At 46.3% G+C, this 21,531-nt stretch overlaps 9 protein-coding genes across 9 annotated transcripts; 5 read left to right on the plus strand and 4 right to left on the minus strand.

Moving 5' to 3' along the window:
* Positions 1-47: 47 nt before the first annotated feature.
* C8R40DRAFT_855798 (uncharacterized protein) lies at positions 48-2,649 on the plus strand. Its single transcript, XM_046236463.1, has 24 exons — positions 48-207; positions 312-335; positions 404-423; positions 483-501; positions 565-575; positions 646-701; positions 762-810; positions 864-869; positions 922-941; positions 994-1,031; positions 1,088-1,141; positions 1,191-1,216; positions 1,267-1,301; positions 1,361-1,385; positions 1,442-1,453; positions 1,527-1,582; positions 1,631-1,661; positions 1,718-1,812; positions 1,865-1,976; positions 2,029-2,037; positions 2,096-2,150; positions 2,204-2,306; positions 2,383-2,411; positions 2,465-2,649. The coding sequence occupies exons 1-24, from the start codon at positions 203-205 to the stop codon at positions 2,598-2,600; spliced, it is 1,026 nt and encodes a 341-aa protein (XP_046079289.1). The 5' UTR covers positions 48-202; the 3' UTR covers positions 2,601-2,649.
* Positions 2,650-2,749: 100 nt separating this feature from the next.
* C8R40DRAFT_1062693 (uncharacterized protein) lies at positions 2,750-4,031 on the plus strand (the record flags this gene model as incomplete). Its single annotated transcript, XM_046225486.1, has 5 exons — positions 2,750-3,052; positions 3,107-3,513; positions 3,570-3,680; positions 3,738-3,811; positions 3,862-4,031. The coding sequence occupies 5 exons, from the start codon at positions 2,750-2,752 to the stop codon at positions 4,029-4,031; spliced, it is 1,065 nt and encodes a 354-aa protein (XP_046079290.1).
* Positions 3,850-5,288, plus strand: C8R40DRAFT_855707 (uncharacterized protein). The gene is made up of 5 exons (XM_046236462.1): positions 3,850-4,381; positions 4,436-4,605; positions 4,660-4,719; positions 4,780-4,954; positions 5,006-5,288. The coding sequence occupies exons 1-5, from the start codon at positions 4,223-4,225 to the stop codon at positions 5,105-5,107; spliced, it is 666 nt and encodes a 221-aa protein (XP_046079291.1). The 5' UTR covers positions 3,850-4,222; the 3' UTR covers positions 5,108-5,288.
* A 62-nt stretch (positions 5,289-5,350) lies between these two features.
* Positions 5,351-7,624, plus strand: C8R40DRAFT_1136017 (uncharacterized protein). The gene is made up of 6 exons (XM_046229367.1): positions 5,351-5,657; positions 5,708-5,794; positions 5,845-5,923; positions 5,975-6,667; positions 6,722-7,233; positions 7,292-7,624. Exons 1-6 carry the CDS (start codon positions 5,500-5,502, stop codon positions 7,431-7,433), a joined length of 1,671 nt encoding a protein of 556 aa, XP_046079292.1. The 5' UTR covers positions 5,351-5,499; the 3' UTR covers positions 7,434-7,624.
* A 92-nt stretch (positions 7,625-7,716) lies between these two features.
* Positions 7,717-10,146, minus strand: C8R40DRAFT_1062595 (acyl-CoA carboxylate CoA-transferase; the record flags this gene model as incomplete). Its single annotated transcript, XM_046225480.1, has 15 exons — positions 7,717-7,782; positions 7,839-7,904; positions 7,972-8,099; positions 8,168-8,238; positions 8,302-8,376; positions 8,433-8,470; positions 8,527-8,642; positions 8,709-8,728; positions 8,779-8,854; positions 8,910-9,476; positions 9,534-9,625; positions 9,675-9,799; positions 9,851-9,901; positions 9,951-9,962; positions 10,018-10,146. 15 exons carry the CDS (start codon positions 10,144-10,146, stop codon positions 7,717-7,719), a joined length of 1,632 nt encoding a protein of 543 aa, XP_046079293.1.
* Positions 10,080-12,409, minus strand: C8R40DRAFT_855587 (transferase). Its single transcript, XM_046236461.1, has 10 exons — positions 12,245-12,409; positions 12,103-12,193; positions 11,679-12,046; positions 11,477-11,625; positions 11,316-11,423; positions 11,157-11,263; positions 10,929-11,097; positions 10,696-10,876; positions 10,501-10,648; positions 10,080-10,443 (listed from the first exon to the last, which is right to left on the minus strand). The coding sequence occupies exons 1-10, from the start codon at positions 12,262-12,264 to the stop codon at positions 10,420-10,422; spliced, it is 1,365 nt and encodes a 454-aa protein (XP_046079294.1). The 5' UTR covers positions 12,265-12,409; the 3' UTR covers positions 10,080-10,419.
* Positions 12,410-12,451: 42 nt separating this feature from the next.
* Positions 12,452-14,020, minus strand: C8R40DRAFT_1241802 (Intradiol ring-cleavage dioxygenase). The gene is made up of 2 exons (XM_046233552.1): positions 13,842-14,020; positions 12,452-13,770 (listed from the first exon to the last, which is right to left on the minus strand). The coding sequence occupies exon 2, from the start codon at positions 13,682-13,684 to the stop codon at positions 12,632-12,634; it is 1,053 nt and encodes a 350-aa protein (XP_046079295.1). The 5' UTR covers positions 13,685-13,770; positions 13,842-14,020; the 3' UTR covers positions 12,452-12,631.
* Positions 14,021-14,412: 392 nt separating this feature from the next.
* Positions 14,413-15,461, plus strand: C8R40DRAFT_1062647 (uncharacterized protein; the record flags this gene model as incomplete). Its single annotated transcript, XM_046225483.1, has 2 exons — positions 14,413-14,842; positions 14,899-15,461. 2 exons carry the CDS (start codon positions 14,413-14,415, stop codon positions 15,459-15,461), a joined length of 993 nt encoding a protein of 330 aa, XP_046079296.1.
* A 3,106-nt stretch (positions 15,462-18,567) lies between these two features.
* Positions 18,568-19,590, minus strand: C8R40DRAFT_1178141 (uncharacterized protein; the record flags this gene model as incomplete). Its single annotated transcript, XM_046232810.1, has 1 exon — positions 18,568-19,590. One exon carries the CDS (start codon positions 19,588-19,590, stop codon positions 18,568-18,570), a length of 1,023 nt encoding a protein of 340 aa, XP_046079297.1.
* Positions 19,591-21,531: the final 1,941 nt, after the last annotated feature.

Below are 21,531 nucleotides of genomic sequence, written 5' to 3' on the forward strand. Positions count from 1 at the left end.
TTGGTGTTCCATGACCTACGATAATAGCTCTGTCACAGGAGCCGTACAGGACTGTACTGCACCTCGTAGATTCACTCCCTTTCGAGAATCACAATTGCATGGCTTGCCTAGCGCTTAAATGGCTGAATTTCATTAAACCCTCCAACAAAGATTCTTTCCCTGAAGCTTCTTCGAATTAACCATTAATTTTGTCTTCTACATTATGTCGTACGTTATGACAGTGACATTGACTCCCACAAGAGTTTTACTTATACTTGTACTGGATACTTCGTCTGTGTCTTTTCCTCGCTCTTTACGTGTCTTCTGTAAAGGATGGCGTCGAGCATGAATACTACGTACGTCCTGCCTTGCTCTGCTTGCATCTATCAGCATTCATCCCTCATCATCATTGCCGCCATAGCAGTTTTGGGATGTTGTTCGATGGTGGGTGTCAAGACAGGTATAACAGAAACACGAGTCGATTGACCGGGGATATCATTCAGCTGTGGTCATCGGGGCAGCGTGAGCTCTTCTCTGTCTATTGATCTATAGATTTTGTCTAACACGACATTATATCTGCTTAAGGTTATACGGAGGTATGTCATTGTCATACCTTCTTGAGGCGCGCATGAACTCATACTAAACGTACAGCGGGCTGCGTTCAAGCATACATGTATTTTCGGAAATATCAGCAGAGCGACCCTTGGTACCTCAAGTTCTTGGTAAAATTTCGGATTCAACTTGTGATGCTTGTGCGTGACTGATGTTTTGTGGGAGTTTAGGTTTGGTTTATCCTTATTTGCGACACCTTACAAGTGGGAATCCTCACCGGTGAATCTCCTTTGTACAGTATTACTCAAACATGAAATAATTTCACTTCGCAGCCTGTGGTAAGCTGCCTTCTCGCATGCATACCTTGTTAGAACTTGCGCTCTTGTTCAGTCTATCAATATGTCATCTTGGTCAGTAAACTTGTCAATTTGGCATTTTAAACCTCCAACCTTGACTATACAGAACTTCGCAAATGAAGATGTACTAGCGGTCATGCTGAAGTAGGTGTTTTTTCCTGATTCTCCAAATGCATGAGCTCATGTCGACATATTTGTAGCACCCTTATCATTGAGATCTTTTTCAGCGATGCCATTGCGCTAGCAGTGCAGATGTATGCGTGCTTTCACCGTAGTTTTGTTTTGTTTTTTATTCCTTTTTAGATTCTATTGCTGGCGAATTTGGCGTCGTAAGTAAGAGTATATTACTTTTGACTGAATTAGCCTACCATGTTCGTAGTGAGTCAAGGAAGTTACATAGTCGTCATACCTCTTGTGAGTATTGTCTGGTGACCGTCGAGGCACCTGAACAATTGTAAACTCACTATTCTTAGGTCCTTCTTAGTTGGGCTGCGTTCAGTGAGGCATATGTGCTCACAATTTCTGCTTGTACTCAAGGATCCATGGTATTCTAGCAAGTTTGTTCGGTAAGCAAGCTTTGTCGGGTGTGAGCTACGGGTCCGGGCTGATTCTTCTGTTTCCATTTGCACATTTTTCAAGTGTATTGTTGCCTATCGCTGCGATTCTCCACCTACGCAGAATTGACCACTCTCAAGGTAAATTCCAATTTATCGTCGATCTCTATTAATGATCTTTTCTTCCAGAATCTGTCGATGTCATGCAATATTCTGGCCGGTAAGTGTCATAAACACGACTGTTTGCTCGAAGTTCGATGATAAAGGCGGATGTAGCTGCATCCGATATCTTAATATCTACTGCAATGGTATTTCTGTTGCAGAGAGCCAAGAATTCGCACAAGAAGACCAACAGTATGCTAAATCGCCTGGTACATGCTTTTGATGCAAAATTCCTACATTCAGCTCACCACGCCCTTTCAGATCATCTTCACCTTCAATACTGGGCTTCCGGTTAGCTTCTGCGCGCTTTGGGCATGCATTTCGATTAATGTTTGGCCCACAACATTCATTTACATGTTCTTTTTCCTCCTGCGTGAGTTTAGTTCCTGCTAGTCCAGTGAACAGTGGACTGAGCGGATATACAGAAGGTAGACGTTAGTAAATTTCCAATAAGGTCTTTTCTCGCCAATTAAAGACTTTCGATTCCGTTAGTCTACACTAACTCTTTGTTGGTCTCGCTGAACTCTAGAGACTTCATCAAAAGAGGGTGCGTGTGAGGATTTCTGTTTACTCTCAAATTTTCACCAGTCTTCGAAGCAGGAATGTTCTTACCGAAACGGGCACAAACTATGTGATGCCTTCCTTCATTGATTCCCCTGAAGATGCCGAATTGTCTGACCTCCCAATTTCGAGGGACTCAAAGGTACGTCGCAGCTGAATCTATTTTATCTTCCGGGTTTATGCCCCTATTTAGGGCCCTCAAATCCAAGGTGATTTAGGAATTGCGGTACGACAGACAGATATTCAGGTAAATGAGTATTCCTGTGAATCTTTTTTTCAAATATCTAAAGTCCCCACCAGTTCGCGGACACAAGTAGGATTGTATAAGCGAGCGCCGATTCGAAGTCATCAGCGATCATCCGAGGCCTACCAAGAAATACATACAACTTCTCCGTATAAGTACCCGAAATTCTTGTGTTTTCATGTGGATAGATAGATGGTGGCTGTTTTTTTTTGTGTGAAGGGTTTGCGCAATCCTCGTGGGAACCTTCCAATACATTACCAAATTCAATCAGTGTACTTCAGTCATGGCTACAATCATCATTGACTACGTTTGATATAGGCGGAAGAGTACCGTGGTGTCCTATGGTTGATACGAAAAATGGTAGATGGCACTACAGATTAGAACCCACTCTCTTCACACATTCCCCTAACAACGCTTTCCCAAATGGCATTGGCCGATTCTTGCACCCGACCCGCGCGACGTTGGCTTCAAAGGATCCAGACAGGGATGAGGAATTCCTTTGGAAGTCGCGAGATCATCGAAAGAACAGACATGTCAAATATACTCCCAACAAGGACAGAAGTCGACATGGCAAAAACCTTCTTGTAGGAATAGAGCATATGGCCCGATTGGAATATTGGAATGTGAGCTGGTGGGTAGCTATGGTAAGCCCAGAATAGAGTCAACGTCTGAAATGCATCTTATGATTGTAATTCTAGGCTTTCACTGTCGGAAGCATCATTTGGGTGGTAAATGGCTTCTACAGTTTCCTTCCCTTCGTCGATACATCGTTCTCGATGTCAACTTCGGGCATTGGATGGACAGCGTGGGTTGGAGCGACTGTCTTCGAGGTAGGCGCAGTTCTTGGCGTTTTGGAGGCTTGGAATCGTGGAGAGACGGCCAATTTCGGATGGGGAGTTCGTCAAGTCCTTGGATATGAGAATATTTTGGAAACCAGCGGAGGCATCGCTGACTCAAGTTTACCGAGCTCCGAAGGCAAAGAAGGAAATATGAAGGGCCAGCAGAAGTGGCGTTGGTTTTCGTCTGATCCCAAGTATTGGCATGAATTGGGTTTCCTCGCAGCATTTTCTCAATTTTGGGCAGCTACGATATTTTGGATTAGCGGGTACGTATCAGCCGTTAAAGCGATCCACAGACCTTTTCTCACTTTTGAACACAAAGATTTACTGCACTTCCTTCGATCCAAATTGCCATCGAGACGAGAACAGGTGTTTTAGATGGTGTCTTCTGGACCCCACAAGTTGTAGGCGGAATGGGATTTGTTATCAGCTCGTGCGCCCCGGTTTCATCAAGTTCATTCATTGATAGCTAATTACTGTTGATCCATAGATCACTACTCCTGCTCGAAACGCAGAAGAGATGGTATTTACCAAATCCGTTATCTCTTGGGTGGCAGGTTGCAAGTATGTCGTTTCGCGTTTTCAATTTCAAACCTGTTTCCAACGTTTGACAGTTTGGAATTTCATTGGTGCCATTGGGTTTACGCTTTGTGGCGCCCTTGGATACGCTGCGCAAGTCAGCACCAAGGCTGCATATCAGAGTTCCCTTTCCACATTCTGGGGTGGATGGGCTTTTCTCATTGGCAGCATCTTGCAGTGGTACGAAAGCGTCAATAGTGTATAATCATAAAGTACAACTTGCCGCCTTCCATTTGAAATGAAATTGGGAACGAAGCTGGCCGAGGCGGTCCCTGCCCCTATCTTAATGTTCCCAGATCAATCCAACCCTTGATAAAATAAAAAGCACACGTCGATTTAGCACCGAATTTCTTTCCTCAACTCACGTCTTTGCAGGTCTTTTTTGATACCCAGAAGATGGTTTTCACTCCAGACGCTACCTTGATTATACGTTCAAAAGAGTATGGCGATGGGTCGGAGTACGATATCGGCTCTACTTCGTCAATGATTCCTGATCACTACGTGAAACGAATTTGGAGAAAGCCAGGACTTCTTGCTGGTAATGGTACAAGAACGGTGAATGAAAGTGGTCTGTATCTACTTTTATAACACTCATTGCTTGAATGTTAGGTCCAATACATCAACAAAAGTCTTGATTCCAGTGATCGTTCTATCGCATACTCGGCGACTGAGACGAAAGAATTGCTGGTGTTTCGAGTCGGGGGATACAAAAATTCAGGAGAGCCGTTTGCCAAAGTTCAATGGGTCCCAGGCAGTGGAAAACCAACGGACAAGAGCATGTAGGCCCCACCCCCTCTCCTTGATCTTATATCACTCTTACAATCACCATCTAGTGTCACCCTCGGCAATAAAACTGGAGTTCTTAAGGATATTTTGAAGAAGAGCAATACGCTGTGAATCAATCTGCCTTTGGCAAAATCGACTGCGCCTGACATAGGTCTTTTCACTGTTAGATCAACCAGCAGAATGTTTGTAGGACCTGACGGCGTGGAATACAAATGGAAGATCATCTGGGTTGGCAATGATCCAGCATTTCCAGAAGCGACGTTCCGTACGCTCTATGCTCGACATTCAAAGCATCCAATAGCAACAACTGCACGTCTCACGTCTAGAGATGGCTTACCGCAGGTATGTAACGTATATCTTATCGGATCACTTCCCACCTAACCGTAGTCGCAGGACGAATCATACCCTATATACATTGCCGAGCAAGGTTTGAACATGCAACACTACATAGTCGCTACATTGGCGGTCCTGGAATCTTTTTCGCCTTCTGCATGACCACCTCAAGCGTATTACAGAGATTCCTCCCCTCCACTGCTTTGAGCCAGTAAACTGTTTTCAGAGGCGACGATAGTACATCATTACCTCCTTTCTCTCGTAAGGATTTAACCTCATTTCATTCCTTGTCATTCTTCGGATTATTAGTTATATCTTAATTTTAATACTGTTTACTGTGGATCCACTTGTTGAATGATGCCGATGAAGGGGCAAGTGCCCGACTTCGAATTAAGCTTGACCAACGTGCATGATGTAACTAACTCGCATATGAAATTGTCTGATATAGTCTTTTGGTCCGTGCACCAATTCTTTGTTAACGACCACAACTTTTCATTTTCCAACATTGACTTTTTCTTACTTCTTCTTCTTTCTTTCTCTTGTCGACCGCCATAATGTCTTCCCAGGATGAAACCGTGCAAAACCTGCACGAAGACGATGCTCAATCGGCCATTTCTGTACCTGACTCCGGAGATGCTGGCGAAGGAGGAAAGCTCAAGATGATTGTTCAGCTAGTGAAGAAGTGCCTTGGAGTGAAAGATATTGCTTCCATGTTTGTTTCAGTCAATGAACGATGTAATGAAGCTGAATAGCGGTATATAGGCGGCTCTCACTACCTGCTTCTTTACTGGAGCCAATACCGAACCTCGAGTTTTCTCATTATCTGGATCGTCCTGACATTTTTGCTGCGTGCGTAGAAACTCTCAGTCATCCTTCCACTGCACTCATTTTCCTCCCAGGATTAATGATTATGATGACGCTTTCGACCGAATGCTTGCAGTTATACGCTTCGCTGCTACTAAAGATCTCAAGTACATTGTATGTCAAAACATTATCGTGAATAACTTGTCTTGAAGTCATTCTATGTAGAGGGGCAAAGTCTGCAAACCATACAACTCAGTCCTTGGAGAACACTTTCGCTCCCACTGGGACGTCCCGCCCGTTTTACATCCTACTGATCCTGATGAACCGCCCGTCGCCCAGGTGTTGGTGACGGCTCCTACGGCATCTGGGCTTACACCGCCTGAAACAACATACAAGAATCCTTCGGATGCCGCTAGTATCAAGAGCTCCAGGAGTTCCAAGAGTTTCATGAGCGGTCTTACTCCCAAGAGTCCCTCCACCGCCGCCACCTCTCCGCAGCAGCTTGCTGACGGCGATGTCAGTGCCCAGATCTCCCAACTCAATTTAGGAGAGCCTGTTGATGATAACTTGCGCGTTGTGTACCTCACAGAACAGATTTCGCATCATCCCCCTATATCCGCCTACTACGGCGTTTGCCCTTCTCGTTCGGTAGAAATGCTTGGCGTTGATCAGATATCCGCCAAGGTTTCTGGTACGACGCTCAAGGTTGCACCGGGAAGCTACAACCAAGGCATGTTTATCAACATCACTGGAGGGCACGGAGAAGGGGAAAGGTACCAGGTCACCCATCCCGTCGCATCAGTCAATGGTATCTTGCGCGGAAGTTTCTATATCACTGTGTCTGATACAACTATAATCACCTGTACTGGCGGCCGTCACGGCCAAAAGTTTCGCACTATCATAGAGTACAAGGAACAGGTGCGTCAACCTTGCTTAAGTATTCGCGGGTGCTAATCACTCATTTTGTTCTAGTCATGGTTGGGCAAACCCCATTTTCTACTAGAAGGGGTCATCCACACGGTATTCGAGGGCGATACCCAGCATGAAGAATGGACAAAGGTTAAACATGTACCACACTCTCGAGTTGCCGCGGTCCTTGATGGATCTTGGAGGGGACTTATTCGCTGGAAGCGAGTTGGTTTTGGATCATACCCTGCAGCCACACCATCTGCCTCCTCCTCTCCGAACCCGTCACATATTGCACTACCATCTGCATCAAATCGATCCTACGGTGCAGCTTCCAAAGCTGATCTCACAGGACCGAGTGCCGAATTTAACACCTTGATTGATTTATCAACATTATGGGTCGTTCCTAAGCAGGTGCGTCCGTTGGAGAAACAATTGCCGACGGAGAGCAGAAAGCTCTGGGAGGGTGTGACGAGTCGGCTTTTGAAGAAAGACTTTTCTGAGGCCACGAAGGAGAAAGTTGTTATAGAGCAGAAACAGCGGGATGAAGCTGCTGAGAGGAAGAAGAAAGGTGTTTCGTAAGTATCATACTTTCTCATACTTATTTAGTTTTCACTCATTTGCGGAATTTCACAGATTTGTGCCACAGTATTTTGAAGAAGATATTTCATCTGGTGTCCCGACTCTTACCGAAGAGGGGCGCAAAGCTATTGCGGAAGAGCTACAAGAGATTGACGAGGAACAAGGGGAAGCTGAAGCGAAGACTCCGCGAGCGTAGAGAAATTTTCACATTGCTATGCCTGCATTCATTAATAGACGTACCATCGACCTCTCTTTTTGCTCGTTACCCCCCTTTCTTATGTACTATATATCTCTTACTATTCAGACGTCGAGTCCTATCTGGTTGGTCGTTGAAGCTCTATTTTGTCATGAATCTATGATGTTTTTGTTTCTTTGCATTGAACGTTCTTCACGCACGAAATTCATAAATTATATGTACATACATACATGCAACCAAACATTTGAATTCTCGAGAAAGAAACATTAGCCGGAGTATGGATTCAATCCCAGCTTTTGAGTTTCATCGTACCGTGTTCCATGAAGTTTGTATGGAACTTAAAGGCATTCTGTGAGGAGGAAATAGATCTTTGGAAACGGTGCATGCAATAAAAAGGAAACGCACCCTCAGCATATGCGGTTCGTGTCCTGCGCCTCGTTTCAAACATTCGTGCAACGAGCGGTCATAATACTGGAAAAGGGAATATGGCCATGAGTTTTCATTAAAGCATCAGAATCAGAAGGATCCTCTTCCCCACCTCATGCAATAACTCTTTGTAATCTGGATGCGCACATTTTTCGATGATAATCGGTGCACGTTCTCTTGGTGATAGTCCACGGACATCAGCAAGCCCTTGTTCTGTTACGATGACGTCCAGATCATGCTCTAAGTCGACCGCGAGCGGACTACGTCAAAGCTATTCTCATGAATGAACACCCTAGGAATATACGCACCAGTTTGGTCTATATGTGAAGCGAAAGGTACGATACAGCTTATTCCTGTAGGGTCGGTCTTCGTTGGTCGGCTACAACAGTTGCGTGTATTGAGTGAAAGCGCAAAAGAGTTATATACGAAAAGAGGAACATACGTAGACGGGGTGTGCATTATAGATATCTTCGCATTCCTGAGAAAGTCTGCAGAACCGCCGAGTCCGTTTAACATCCTTTATTGGCAGAAGAACCTTTAGCAAGTGTACGCGTATTAGTGAAATAAGCTCACCGAGAACCAAGAGCATTGGTAGAGTTGGCATGCGCGTACTGCATTGAAAAGCCCCATAAGTACAAATGCGGAGGCACAAAGAATCGAAGCGTACTATGTCGACCTCAAGCGGTGTATTCATTGCAATGACACCCAGTCGTCTGATCAGCTCTGGTGAATTGGCGACCTGCTGAGAACGAAGTAGCAGACGATCTTTGTAGTTGACCCAATCTGTTTAAGGAGGTGCGGTATGAGCGCTTGAGCGCTAGAGCTCTCAATCCTTTGAAAGAAACGTACTTTTGTAGAAATGGTCGAAGCTTGAAAAGTCTTGATTGAATGCGAACATAATACTGGAAAAGACACTCACCCATTAGGACTGAATTTAATGGAGGTCGCGGTGGCAAAATCAAGTTTTCCGGAATCAAAGAACTGGAGGAACGTATCTGAGGCCCATGATGAGACAGAATGGCACATCCTTGTTAGGGCAGGAAATCTCACCTTGCAATACCTCCGTCCACACTTGAACATTGTCAAACGGCCCTTCCGCAAGGCCACCGATAATTGAATTGGCGACATTTCCTATACCAGATTGTAACGGCAGTAGTGACCGAGGTAATCTTCCAGCGTCAACCTCCCCAGAAAGGAACTCTATCAAATGCTTGGCGATAGCGCGGCTTTCCGCAGTCTCAGGTGCATTCTCTCCGGTGTTATCAGGCTTATTGCCCTCTATCACCGCAACAACGCGGTCAGGATCTATGGGTATAGCAGTAAGACCGATACGATCCGAGGGATGTGTAATGAGGTATGGCTGTCGGTGTGGAGGAATCCAGGAATGGTTGATGTCGTGTAGGCCTTCTAAACTGGGGATACGTGTGTTGACTTCGATGATTATTTTTTCTGCGGATTGTAGGATTTCGGGACTGGCACCAACGGAAGCACCGGGTACGATGTAACCTTCTTCTGTGATAGCAGTAGCCTCGACGATGGCCCAGTCAAGTGGTTTGGTTGGGTCTCCGTGCTTTTTACGAAGGGAGTAGAAACCGTATGTCAAATCTTGCGGGAACACTGTAGACCTACGATGAGAACTGTGTATGAAGGATGAGATTGAGGTATCTGACGTACTAGAAAGATGCTTGTCTGCAAACTCGATGCGGCCAGCATTGATTCCTTTGGAAGTCTCTTTCCCGACCTGATGAGGATAGCGGCGAGCAATCCTGTCCAAGTCGTTAGCGTAGGAGCAATCCTAGTCTCAATAATGCACACATATCAAGCGCGGCCCATCGGTCTTCTACTTCAGGCCCAACAGAGGCACCAACGAAAAGGTTGAATTTCTTTTTTGTCGCGGGATCACTCTGAAGGTTGTTAGACTCGATATGATCAGCAATGGCCTATGCACGTGGGAATCAGTGCATCCTCCGGTGATGGAGAAAGGTACAAACAGTTGGAAGAGTCTTGGGGTAGCCGACTCCGGTAAATCCAGACCAGCCAATCTGAATATCGTTAGAACGACGATTTCGGTCAATGTACACGATAACCTACATAGTCATCATTCTAAATGCTAACAGTCAGCATTCAAACTAGAAGAAGTGAAAAAACCGATATCAACCTTGAACAATGGTACCAAGTCTTCAGCATTCGCAATCTTTGACAAGTATGCAGGCCTCCGCACACGTTCGACCACAGCGGCTGACGGGGCGACTCTACCTATATTACGGAGGGAAGAGGAGACACGCATAGCTGTGACGGTGCAGAGGGAGAAGGAATGATTTCGGTGAATCTGAGGTCATCTTGTTCATTTTATAAAGATTCTCGAAGTTCAAGCGCCACACTCTATATCTATTCTCCCGGACTTCGGTTGAAATCCGGTTACTGAATTCTTGATGAAAAAAAAACACTAAAAATTCACCACCTGACCATAACCAAAGCCGATCTATGTCCTCCGCATAAGTATTATTGATAGGGTATCACATCGGAAGGGTATATCCTCTACAGTCATTGAGCTTATTAGTTATTGGTCCTGCTGCCGAGTAATCTATGCAGGACGTCAATTAGCCATTGATACTGAGATGAAGTGTAGAAAGAAACTCACAGCAGCAAATCGCCTATGGTCCCAATGATGCGTCACAAAATCCATATTTTCCCTAGGCATCCACCACTCCAAAAAGAGGAAAAACAGACAGTCGACAAGTAGGATGATGGTGTATATAGGTCCCGCATAACGCCCAAGTTGCATAGTTCTAGGAGCAGTTGACGTCAAAAGTCTTGGTATATTGGAATGACATACCGTAAAATTCGGTCCCATAATTCCCGCTGTTCAGACTTCATCACAGTATCATACACATTCTCTGTACGTTCAGCTATCTGAGCCCAGTTGTAAAACGTCTTGATACGCTCGTGAGCTTTGAAAGGATCGTGTTTCCGCGCAGAAACAATGCTGATCGCTTCAGAGATGGCTCGGAATACGTCTGCGTCAAAGATTATTGAGACACAACCACAACGGAAGGAGTATTTACTTACCATCTTCATCTGGTTCAGCAAAGCTGATCATGTCCTCGGGTAAAATTTCTGGGACACCTCCTACCTTGGTGCTTACGACGTAGAGTCCGGCACAGGCTGCTTCTAGGATGGAGATGCCGAATGACTCGGTTAGTGAGGTATTAATGAAGATAGAGCCTCTAATGAGGACCTGCGTGTATTTCCAAGATAAATGAACGAATTTGGCTGGCCTGATGATATGAGGCTCACCGACCGAACGTCATTATGCTTGACTGGTCCCAAAAGTTCAATGCGATCTTGTAGAAGGAATTTTTCGCGCATTTGCAGAAGATCTATCAGTTTGGGCCCATCACCGCCTGTTCAGCACGTAAGAATTATGAAAAATTGGATAACACAAAGGTTACTGACCGACGAGGAACTTGATATTTGGAAAGGCAGCACATATGCGTGGCGCGGTAGCAACCAACAGATCTATTCCTTTACGATACGCAAGACGCGAGAGCACTACGATAGTGACTAGGAAGTAATGTGAACGCGAGAAGCCTAGACACAGACGATAGATTACGCACTCGTATCGCTTAATGTCAGCGGGCCAGGCTGAAAGCGCTCTGCAACGATAGCATTTGGGATGACATAGACATTCGAACTCACGACCAATCGTGGAGGGTGGTCATCGGATTGGCTGAATAATTCTCCTCGAAGTACAGTGTTCTCTCGTCTATAATCGAGACGTTAGTACTGAGCAATTATGGGATCTCGAATAAAAGTTACCCAGTATGCGACACGCAAATGACTGCATCAACATTCCTCAATGTTCCAGCTAAGAGCTTATTTGTCAAGATACTCGCAGCATCTTCGAATCCAAACAAGCTATGATCCGTGAAAACGGTGCGAACACCCAATAAATGTGAATGTAATATTCCTTCATGACCTAGCGACGAAAGACTAGCATGGGCGTGAATAAGATTGATATGCTCCCGAATTAAGATGGTACGGAGGTAAGGAAGGAACGTGAAAAAATTGGGTAGAGTGGCGCCAGATGCGATAGGAACTATCGGAAGATAGTATACTTTCAAAGCGGGAAGAAGCCATCGAATTCCGACGCGATCTGGAGGACGACTGTGTGTTATGACGATGACCTGGAGGACACCAGCCGTCAATAGTAAAGACGAGAGCGAGAGGAGGAATGATTCACTTTATGCCCTCGACGAATAAGATTAGCACTGAGCATATAGATATGGTTCTCGACTCCGCCGACGTCCGGATGAAAAAAGTCTGCGATCATACTAGAAATTACTGAGTTAGCATTATCGAAAAAGGAAGCTGGAACAACGCACGCGATTGAAATGGGTTCCATCCTTGGTCCTCCTTGGTCACTACTTTCCGCACACTAAAGTTCACCCAGAGTTACGCTCAATGACTTCCGGCATGAAATTCTTCTCAGTCTATGTACAGAAGCAATGAACGAAGGAGGGAGGAGGAATGAAACGTATGTGTGAGAAAAGCCAGCCGAGATGGCGCTAAGCTCAAGGCGCTAACTTCATTCTGTGGAAACAAATATTTTATATTTGTATACTGTACATGCATAGTTGATCCAGATTCAAGTCCATGAGTAGAGAGATTATAGTACTTGGTTGAAGGAAGAGCATTACCATCGAGCATGCGTCCATCGAGCATGTAACAGTCGGTAGCGGTCAGTACCTATATATGTACCGTTGATGGCTTTAATTAACAGTCAATTCTCCACCAGATTCTGCAATGGAACCATCTGAAGTCCAGACAAAGGAGTAATTAGGGTCATAGGTGGCAGAAGTGTTGACAGCGATAGTGACCCAGGCAAAAAGACCATCGCTCAAATTGCTCCCGAGGTAGACGTACTCGAGGACAGGGTCTGAAGTGGTGTCCTCGGTCTCTGTAGAAAAGACACGGTCATCGACATTTTCGGTAATAGCAATAGTGTTGGTATTGTAAGGGTATGTAGCCTCGACATCGTTAATCAAATCCTGGTCCCAGAAAACCTGACCGACATGCGGGACAGTTCCTCCAGAAAGAGTGTTGTTTGAGAGAAGGGTAGCGTTCAGGTGAGCAATCATGTGAATATGCGTAGCACGACCGCTGTAGTGACCTGGAAAGACGGTGTCGAAAGTAACGACACCCTCATCATCAGTCTGCTGGATACCACGCAAAAAAGTGCTGTTCATGTTTGACTCGTCGTCGGAATTCCCATTTCCCATAGCTACGAGACCAGAGTAGACTCCAGTGGAATTGCAATTCCAAATGTCCCAGTACAGGCCAACGATAGGCTCGCAGGTCTCGACGTCCACAAACTGGCCCTCAATGGTGATAGGTACACCGGGCTGCTCCTCACGAAGGTCAGATCGGATGAGCTCTCCTTTGACCCAATATGGACCAGTTTCGCCTTCGGGGTTCAGGATACACGTCCCATTACTAGCGAAAATGGTCGACTCTGGTGTACCGCTGGTGTAGTTAGCGGACGAGAGGTGCGAAGTGTCAGCAGTGGTGTTTGTGTCACGGGCGCGGAGCCCGTTGTGTCTGCGGTAAGAGTCAACCTTGGCTGCACGACGTTCGGCGGCGCGGTTATGGAAGTCCCGCCGCTGAAGCTTCTCGGAGCAGGCGGAGAGCCCCCGCTTGGCTGCCACTTTGAACTCGCGAATATTGAGCTCCGCTCTCCGGTCGTGGCGATGCTCCTCCTCGCCAGGGTGAGCGAACGCCAGCATGGCTAAATTGAGAACTGCGAGATGTGAGAGGAAGTGCATGTTTAGGAGAATTCGATCTGGTGCAATAAAAATTTATTTCGTTGTAAACTTCCTTTATATCCATAATAGCCTCTCGAGGTCATTCACTGCTTTTCAGTTCAGAAATTCGCTAAGAAACATCCGCAGCCCCTCCGCAGCGGGGAAGCGATCCACTTGCCTACCATTGCATCCATATCCGCGATAAATCTAAGGTTGATCGATCCTACATATCGGCCATTGCTGTGAATCGAAGCAGCGTCCTCTCGGACAAATGCATGCGAGGGCCTGCGCAAATTGAAGACCTACGGGCTTCTGGAGGTTTGTCTTGAATTCTGCATCAATTGGAGTTAGTGCAGGTGAAGGGTTAGATAAGCGCCCGTTCTGTCACATGAACAAGCATTTAGGCGCCGAAAGCACATTGTTTAGCACAGTCAGTTCCTGGTCAGTTCACTCTCTGAGAGATGATATTATTATTTGTATAGTACATAGAGCTTATAATTGATTCAGAACCAACCTGCTAGAGAGAGAGATAGTCGAACGCAAAAACCGAAAAAGAACTTTTGAAAAGACAAAGGCTCTTGACATGTCACGCGAAATCATGGTTCATCTCTTTCGTCCCTATATAATCAGCTCTTAGTTGGGCTGGTGAGTTTCTATTCATTCTGTCTTTCAAAAGCTAATTGGCAAAAGCTAAACTCATGAAGAAGCCCTTGATCATACGCGGTCCTTTACCAAATTTCGCGCCCAGCATGTCCTCTAATTCAAGGCTCAAGCTCTCCGCTAGAACAGATAAACGAAATTCACAGTCCTTAGACCCTATCTATACCGCCATTTCTTCAGCACCGTCATCTCTCATCTCTCACCCCGCCTCACATCGAAAACTGCTAGTCCTGGACCTCAACGGTACCCTCTTATTCCGCCCAAAGAGATACACGAAACCTGCTCATGATGCACACGGCTCTGTCAGACTTAGAGTCATACACCCGAGACCATACATAACTTCTTTTCGTGAATATCTGTTCCATCCTCAAACGAAGATTTGGCTCGATACTATGGTCTGGAGCTCCGCGCAACCGCCCAGTGTGAAAGACATGGTTCAACGTTGCTTTGGCGACCGTCCCGGAGAGTTGAAAGCTGTTTGGGCCAGAGATACCCTGGATTTGGATCCCATTGCTTACCGTGCGTATGGTGTATCTTTGAGTCCTTTCATCTCACTCAAGAGATTACGATTCCAGACAAGAAATCTATTACAATCAAGGACCTCAACAAGCTATGGAAGGCGTTCTCTTCACATTCCGCCAAAACTACGCTTCTCGTTGATGATTCTACACAAAAAGCGCGGCTTCAACCTTGGAACCATATCTTTGTCAAAGAATACGGACACTCCGAACGCCAGAGCGATCTCAGCCACCTATGGGGTTCCTCCCACCCAGACAAGAAGAAGCAAGACGACGTTGTCCCAGGCGTGTCTGATCTATTTGACAACCTGACTTTATCTCCCTCCATGCTCAAGACCAGCCTCGCCCCCCCACCTTCTTCTGACGCCTTTGACTCGATTCTACTGGCGGTAATTGGCATCCTCGATGCAGTCAAATACCAGGATAATGTATCTGGATGGCTTAAAAGTGGTGGCATTGTATTGTGCGGCGCTGAAGGCATGACAGGTGGTGGAGGGGGAATCATTGGAGATCGTTGGTTTGACACAGTTCATATCGTGAATTGGTGGGCAAACAAAGGGCGTGCAGCGTTGGCCGAGTTAAATATCGACGAAGTCGCCGGCTTGGTGGCGAATAAGTAAGTAGAAACACTGAGTACTGAAGTGTCATTGGCAATAGCATTGAGACTGCTATCTTAATTCCGTATTCACTCCCGGAAGGTCGCGCGTTGACCTTTCTTTCGCGTTGGCATTTTCTTCTTTGACCTGCTACACCTTGGTATGTTGATAAGATAAGTAGCTGCGAGACTGTACTATGTCAGACTTACTTCTGGTAATATGAAGTAAGTCACCTGTTCTGTTCTGAGTTGAGGTTTGGCTGGGGCTTGGCCCCGCGCTCCCACCCGTAGATGGAGAGGCCTGCACATCCCAGACAGAGCCATAGCTCCTTCTCAGGTCTCGACATTTATGGACGGGAGCTGGATCACCCAAATAGAGCGGAGGCTCGTAATGTATTAAAATTCTATTTCTATGTCATTACCAGTTACACATGCTTCAATGAATTTGTTTGACATTTATTTGTTTTGCGGAATGAGTCGACTTTATCACGAAGGGTATTCCATTGCGATTTTTCGTAGGCTTTTGTTATGTGCTGTGGGATTATGCTTTCTAGTCTTCTCCAGTATAGTAGGAATGCCAGTGAGGTCCATCCTCCAGTGGCTGCTACAATTTCTGGGGGAACTCCTGCCAGAAGTAGCCAGACAGCGCCTCCGATTCTGAAGCTATGGCCAAAAACAATTTGGAGTGCAGCACGATTCCATATGTCGAAGCAAAATTCGAGGAATACTTTCTTCACCATGTGCTGTGGTTTTCCGTTCTCATCAATGTAGCCAAATAGCGAGGAATCTTCTGGAACGTCTGCGTTCTTTGCTAAGTGTCTTTGGAGGGCTTTCGATGGGCACATGAAATCCATGTTGTCATCCAGGGGGCTGGTGGCAACCACGGAGGCGCCTTCTTCTTTTGTAGTCTTTGTCCATGGGATGCGGAAGTGGATCGAAGTGGGGTTGGAATTGAAAGTAATATTATTGGCATTTCGAGTGACGTGGAATTTTGGATCAAAAGCATTCTGCGATGGGATGGTTAGTTCCCCCAATCGTCGGCATGCAAGGAATGCAGTGCAGGCAAGAGCCCAGACAGCGCAGTGGAAGTGGGTGGAGAAATTGAGTGCTTTGTACAAGGCTTTCATATGTTCGATGGTGATGGGGTGTCGTGGAGGTCGTTTGTGGAGTGATCCTTCGATGTTTGCTCCACGTCGAGCTTGTCGAATTCTACGTGAGTCTGCTGGCCAAGGAGCTCCCATCGTCTCATGCCAGAGTCTGAGGCCAGATAACCAATTTGAGATGGATTTTCCCGATACTTTCCCTGCGTAGTGTCCGATGAAACCGATAATGAGCCTGTCTGATGCTGGCATGTGGTCGTCCTCGCTAATACCCATCAAGTCTCCGAATTGGTTATAACGGAGTAGTCCAGCTGCGTATACTTCTTTGGTGGGCTTAACTGTACCTTTAGCCATGACCTGGTCGTCGAGTTCGATGACTTTTGCTGGCAGGGAGTTGGACTCTTCCAATCTTTTCTGTATTGAGTATGGGGTGTTCCAGGCGTGAATCCGATCTGCGGCTCGTACGTTCGGTCATAGTGGGTTCGGAGTGATTTCGCATCCTTTCTTTGGCTTTCGGGTAGTGAGTTTGTACTCCAGTTGTTGAGGCGGTTGAGGTGGGCTCGTCGCAAATGGGTCCGAGAATGGGTTATGAGCAGATAATTTATTGGGAGTGTGTATAATACTTGGAATTGGTAACAATTGGGGTAATGAGGGCATGGAATACATAGGTTTAACTGACAATGTGGTCATGGTTTTGGTAGTAGCGAAAGGGTCCGAGAGAGGTGAGAAGGAAGCAGTTCGGGAACTCGAAGCGCGCGGTGCAACGGTTCCCACGCCGGATCTGGCTGGCGTTGGTATTCTATCAAAAGGGCTAAACATAGACGATGATGTGACTGAGCTCATCTGGGAGCTGGAATAAGAAAGGCAGTTTGTTCTCCTCCGGTCCCAGTATTCCGCGCGAAATTGGGTTGGCCGGGTTTGAAGCAGATTTGATGTATTTGAGTTCTGGTTGAATGAAGAGGGGGCCTAGAATGCCGCACGTTCGACGAACTGACATGTTGATCCAGTAGTTGGGGCTGCGTGCTTTTCTCATAGCGCCGATGGTCCCTTGGTTGTTCGAGTGGATTAAGATATATGAGCCGTGAATTTCTTTAGCTTCGAGAATATATACCAGTAGTTCGATAGCAGTCCTATGGAATTTTGCAATGTCGATTGTGCATGCTTGTGTTCCCGTAGGTGCCGATGAGATCTGTGACATTCGGTGGGAATTGGAAATCAATATTTTGTTATCAGGAATGAGGAATGAGGAACGAGGAATGAGTTTTTTGTGGAATATATGGAATGAAAATGTGAATATTTGAATATGATGTTGTGAATGAGATTGGGAATTGTTAGGCAAGGTTAGAGGAGAGAATCAGGCTTACCAGTTCTGCAACTTTAGATGCAGTATCAAATGAGGTTGGGAATAAGTCTTTTGCGATAAAAATTTCCCCGAGTGAGAAAGGGCCGGACATTCGGCCTTTGGATTTTTCTTCGGCGAGGTAGTCCTTGACCACCTGAGGGAATTTGGCGAGTGGAGCGCCGTTTCGAAGGATGTTAACGAGGAGTGGGTGTCGGTCAAGAAGATTGTTTGTTCTGAGTTCGTGTTCAAAGGCGTTGGCGTTGTATAGCGTGACGATTCGTTCGTAAAGTTTGACATGTTCTGTTGAGGCATCCGGCGATGCTTGGCGTGTGATGATAGAGTCTGCGAAGTCATGGAATCTGAGAGGAGTTGAGGCGAGGGAGTCCCTGAGGTCTTCTTTAGACAATGGGGGGCTGGGCAGTGCATTCCCATTTGAATGCGTAGTGGGAGGTGCTGCCACAGAACGTGCAGCAATGTTCTTTCTCGCAACCTCTGCATTGTCCTTGCAGGTTCCAGTACCAGCAGATGTTCTTTCCCCAGGGCGTGCTGATGAGGCCTTCAATGTTACGGGCCCAGCGAAACGGTCCGTTCTTCGTGTCATTGTGCCCATCAAGTTTGTGACCACGGGCGGCGCATCCGAGGCAACAAGGGGCCGCAGTTCTATCCTTGTTGCCTGGTTGAAAGGGCTTTTAGCTTGTTGCAGGTGGGGCTCCCGGTTTGTGCAAGGATGATTTCGAAGATGAGGAGGATGGGGAGGACGTAGCGTATTTGGAGTCTGAGATTCGTTCTGCTCGGATGAGTGTCCATTCCCGTTCATACGTATCGCTGTCGAAAGCATATAGCTTGGATTGGTGCTCCTTTCGGAGCTTGACTTCGACCTTGAGCCAGTATGCGAAGAAATCCTCTGAGTCCTGTTGGTTCAGGAAGAATGCGAAGTGTTCGACGTAAAAGAGGGCTCGAGGGGCCTCCTTTCCCAGGTCTTCATCTCTCAGGCATTCGAACTGGTAGAAGTTCTTCGCCGCTTGACTCCATTGAATGAAGTCGAGGTCTTCATCGCGGAATATCCCACCTGTTTCCTTTACCCATTTCGCGATCTCTTTAAGGTCGAGGACATGAGGTTTACCCTCGATGTGCGAGATTTTAGTGCGTTTCAACTCGGGCATATGCGTGTTGATGAGGTCAAGGTTTTTGTTGGTGAAGAGGAAGAGAGGGAATATGGGGAACGCGTCGATGGTGTCAAAAAGGAGTGTGTCAAAGGTTGTAATGCGTGGACCAGCGGATCGAGGTACTAGGGTGACCTTTCCGGGCTTTCGTTTTCTCGCACCTTCTTCGGCCTGTTCTTCTCTGCCTCTCGTCCTGCTTTGTCTGACTCCTTCCTCTTCGTTTCTCTGCCTGAAGAAGTCTAGTGTGTCTGTAGTGAGAAAGTCCTTCAGCCTTTCAAAAGTTGTCGGGTCCTTTCTGACATTATCGAGGGATATTGTGTCGATGGTTACGAAGGAGGCTATATCTGAGGCATCGTCCACGGAGTTTCCTAGTTGGAATTCGAGGCTCTTTTCCCGTCGCTTCCGATTTTCTTTGTCAATTTTGAAGTTCAGTTTCAGTTTTAAGCCGATGTCCATTTTTTTGAAAAGGGAGGAGATTTCGTCGGTTTTATGCGTTTTCCGAGCTCTGTTTTCGCGAGCTAGGGAAGGGTAGCTTTGGAATCCTTTCATCGTGGTGAATTTTCGAGGATGTAGCTTATTATACGCGAGGCGATGAGAGACGGAAGTAGAAAAGCTTAAGCGCTTAATGCGCGCTAGGCGTCTCTCATTCGCCGGCCTTATCTTATCCTAAGATGAGCGCCTTCGTATGCTCATCGCGGATCGAGCTTCGTCCGTGTTTGCGGGATGATCGATGAAACCAGACGTATACAAGTCCTGCGGCCTACGGACTTGTTTGGGATCCGGAGTCCGATCCCATAGAGTCTCACTACATTTTTGTTGTATAACTACCTTGTAGCTTGTTTAGTTCATCAGATTGGCTTTTTCCCCCCCCTTCCTCAACCTTCTCCTCTGCAAGTCAGAGCTTGTATTGGGTTCCCCGACGTCAGGACTTGGCTTTTAACGACTCATTTCCCTACGTACTTGACTCCGGCAGAGTTCAAAGTTCTTTCCGGTGTCACATCTGGAGCTCCCTGCGAGGTGGAATCTGGATAGGATTCTCATTACCGGTCAGTCTCGTTCATTCTTGAAAACCTCATATTTCTCAAATTCATATCTTGATATCTCTTGACGAAACAGGAGCTTCCGTCAACATCTACGACAACTGTATCTTCGCCTCCGTAGGAGGCTTCCGACATTGTGTCTTGCGTATACTCATGTGGATGATCCAATCGTAGGTCTTCTGCCGTTCGGATGCCATTCATTTACTTATAACGACTTTACCTAGTGTTGACATTCCTTTCAATTTCGAAGTCATCCATCATAACATGCTCATGTGTATCAAAGGTTATTGGGTAAACCTCCTGAGACTCTGATGCCAGATGCAAGTACTGGAGATGAGGTCGAATGCACCGAGAACCCTAACCAGAAACCCCCCCTCGCGGTGGACTCCAGATGTGACGCCGGATTGAGTTCTGAACTCTACCGGCGTCAACTATGTAGGACGAATCCGAAGGCTTATGAGTCTACGTCTTTGGAGACTTAAAATTCTCACTCTGGCTAGCTGAGGAGATTTGTGCGAAAGCGAGGGAGAAAATCAACTTAACTTTTTATTGTTTGTACCGAGAAAAAATATGAAGCTCAAACTTGTCGGAAACATAAGCAAGCATAGGGTATAAAAGGACCCCGGAAGCTCCTGCCAAACCCCACCCGCCCAGGCGGCCTCAAGTACGCTACGATTTTGGCCTCAAGCAGGCCTCAAGTACGCTAATTCGGATAAGGAATGTCACGTGAAATCGTAAAAATTGCTCTGAAAATACCGAATTTTCTTCCCCAAGCCTGGAATCATCTTTCTGTACGTTTTTTTGACTATTATCGCTGCATCCGGAGCTCTTCTGAGCTTCTTTGCCCAAACTCCGGTGCCAGAGCTCCACCTACGTCCATTGGGCCACCAAGTCAGCCAATAGATACCCAAAGTACGCTATCTCGGACAGGGATTGAGCCTTCTGAGGCCTAAAGTACGCTAATTTCGGCCAAGGAAAATGGCAAAATTGGGTCCTAAAGTACGCTAATTCGGATGGGGTCTGGTAGGAGCTTCCGGGGTCCTGGTATAAATGACCTATCTTCCCTGTGTGAACCAAGATTTTGTGATCTACATAGGTCCTAACCTATGGAAAAGTATAGTTATTCGCGAAGCAGTCCACTTGCAATTGATTAAGACAGTACACTCTATGATTGGCGGCTTAAGCAAGAACGTCGATACAATTTGGAAGTTGGACCACTAGTAGTGGGATGAAGATATCTGGTTCTGATGCATGATGGTCGATAGAGGTATACATATTTGGGTCATCTGTCTTCTAAAGAAATTGTAAGTGTAGAATATTTCCAAATGCAGGGATACTTCGTAATGGACCTGCGGGAACGACTTCAAAATCACATTCCTGATCAGAATAGATCGGACTTGAGTGCAGCCTAAGTAGTTCAGTGAGTGAAGTGAATAATCTTCCACCCTCA

Source organism: Lentinula edodes, assembly GCF_021015755.1.
Source record: "Lentinula edodes strain Le(Bin) 0899 ss11 chromosome Unknown C8R40scaffold_75, whole genome shotgun sequence".
NCBI classification, from domain to species: domain Eukaryota; kingdom Fungi; phylum Basidiomycota; class Agaricomycetes; order Agaricales; family Omphalotaceae; genus Lentinula; species Lentinula edodes.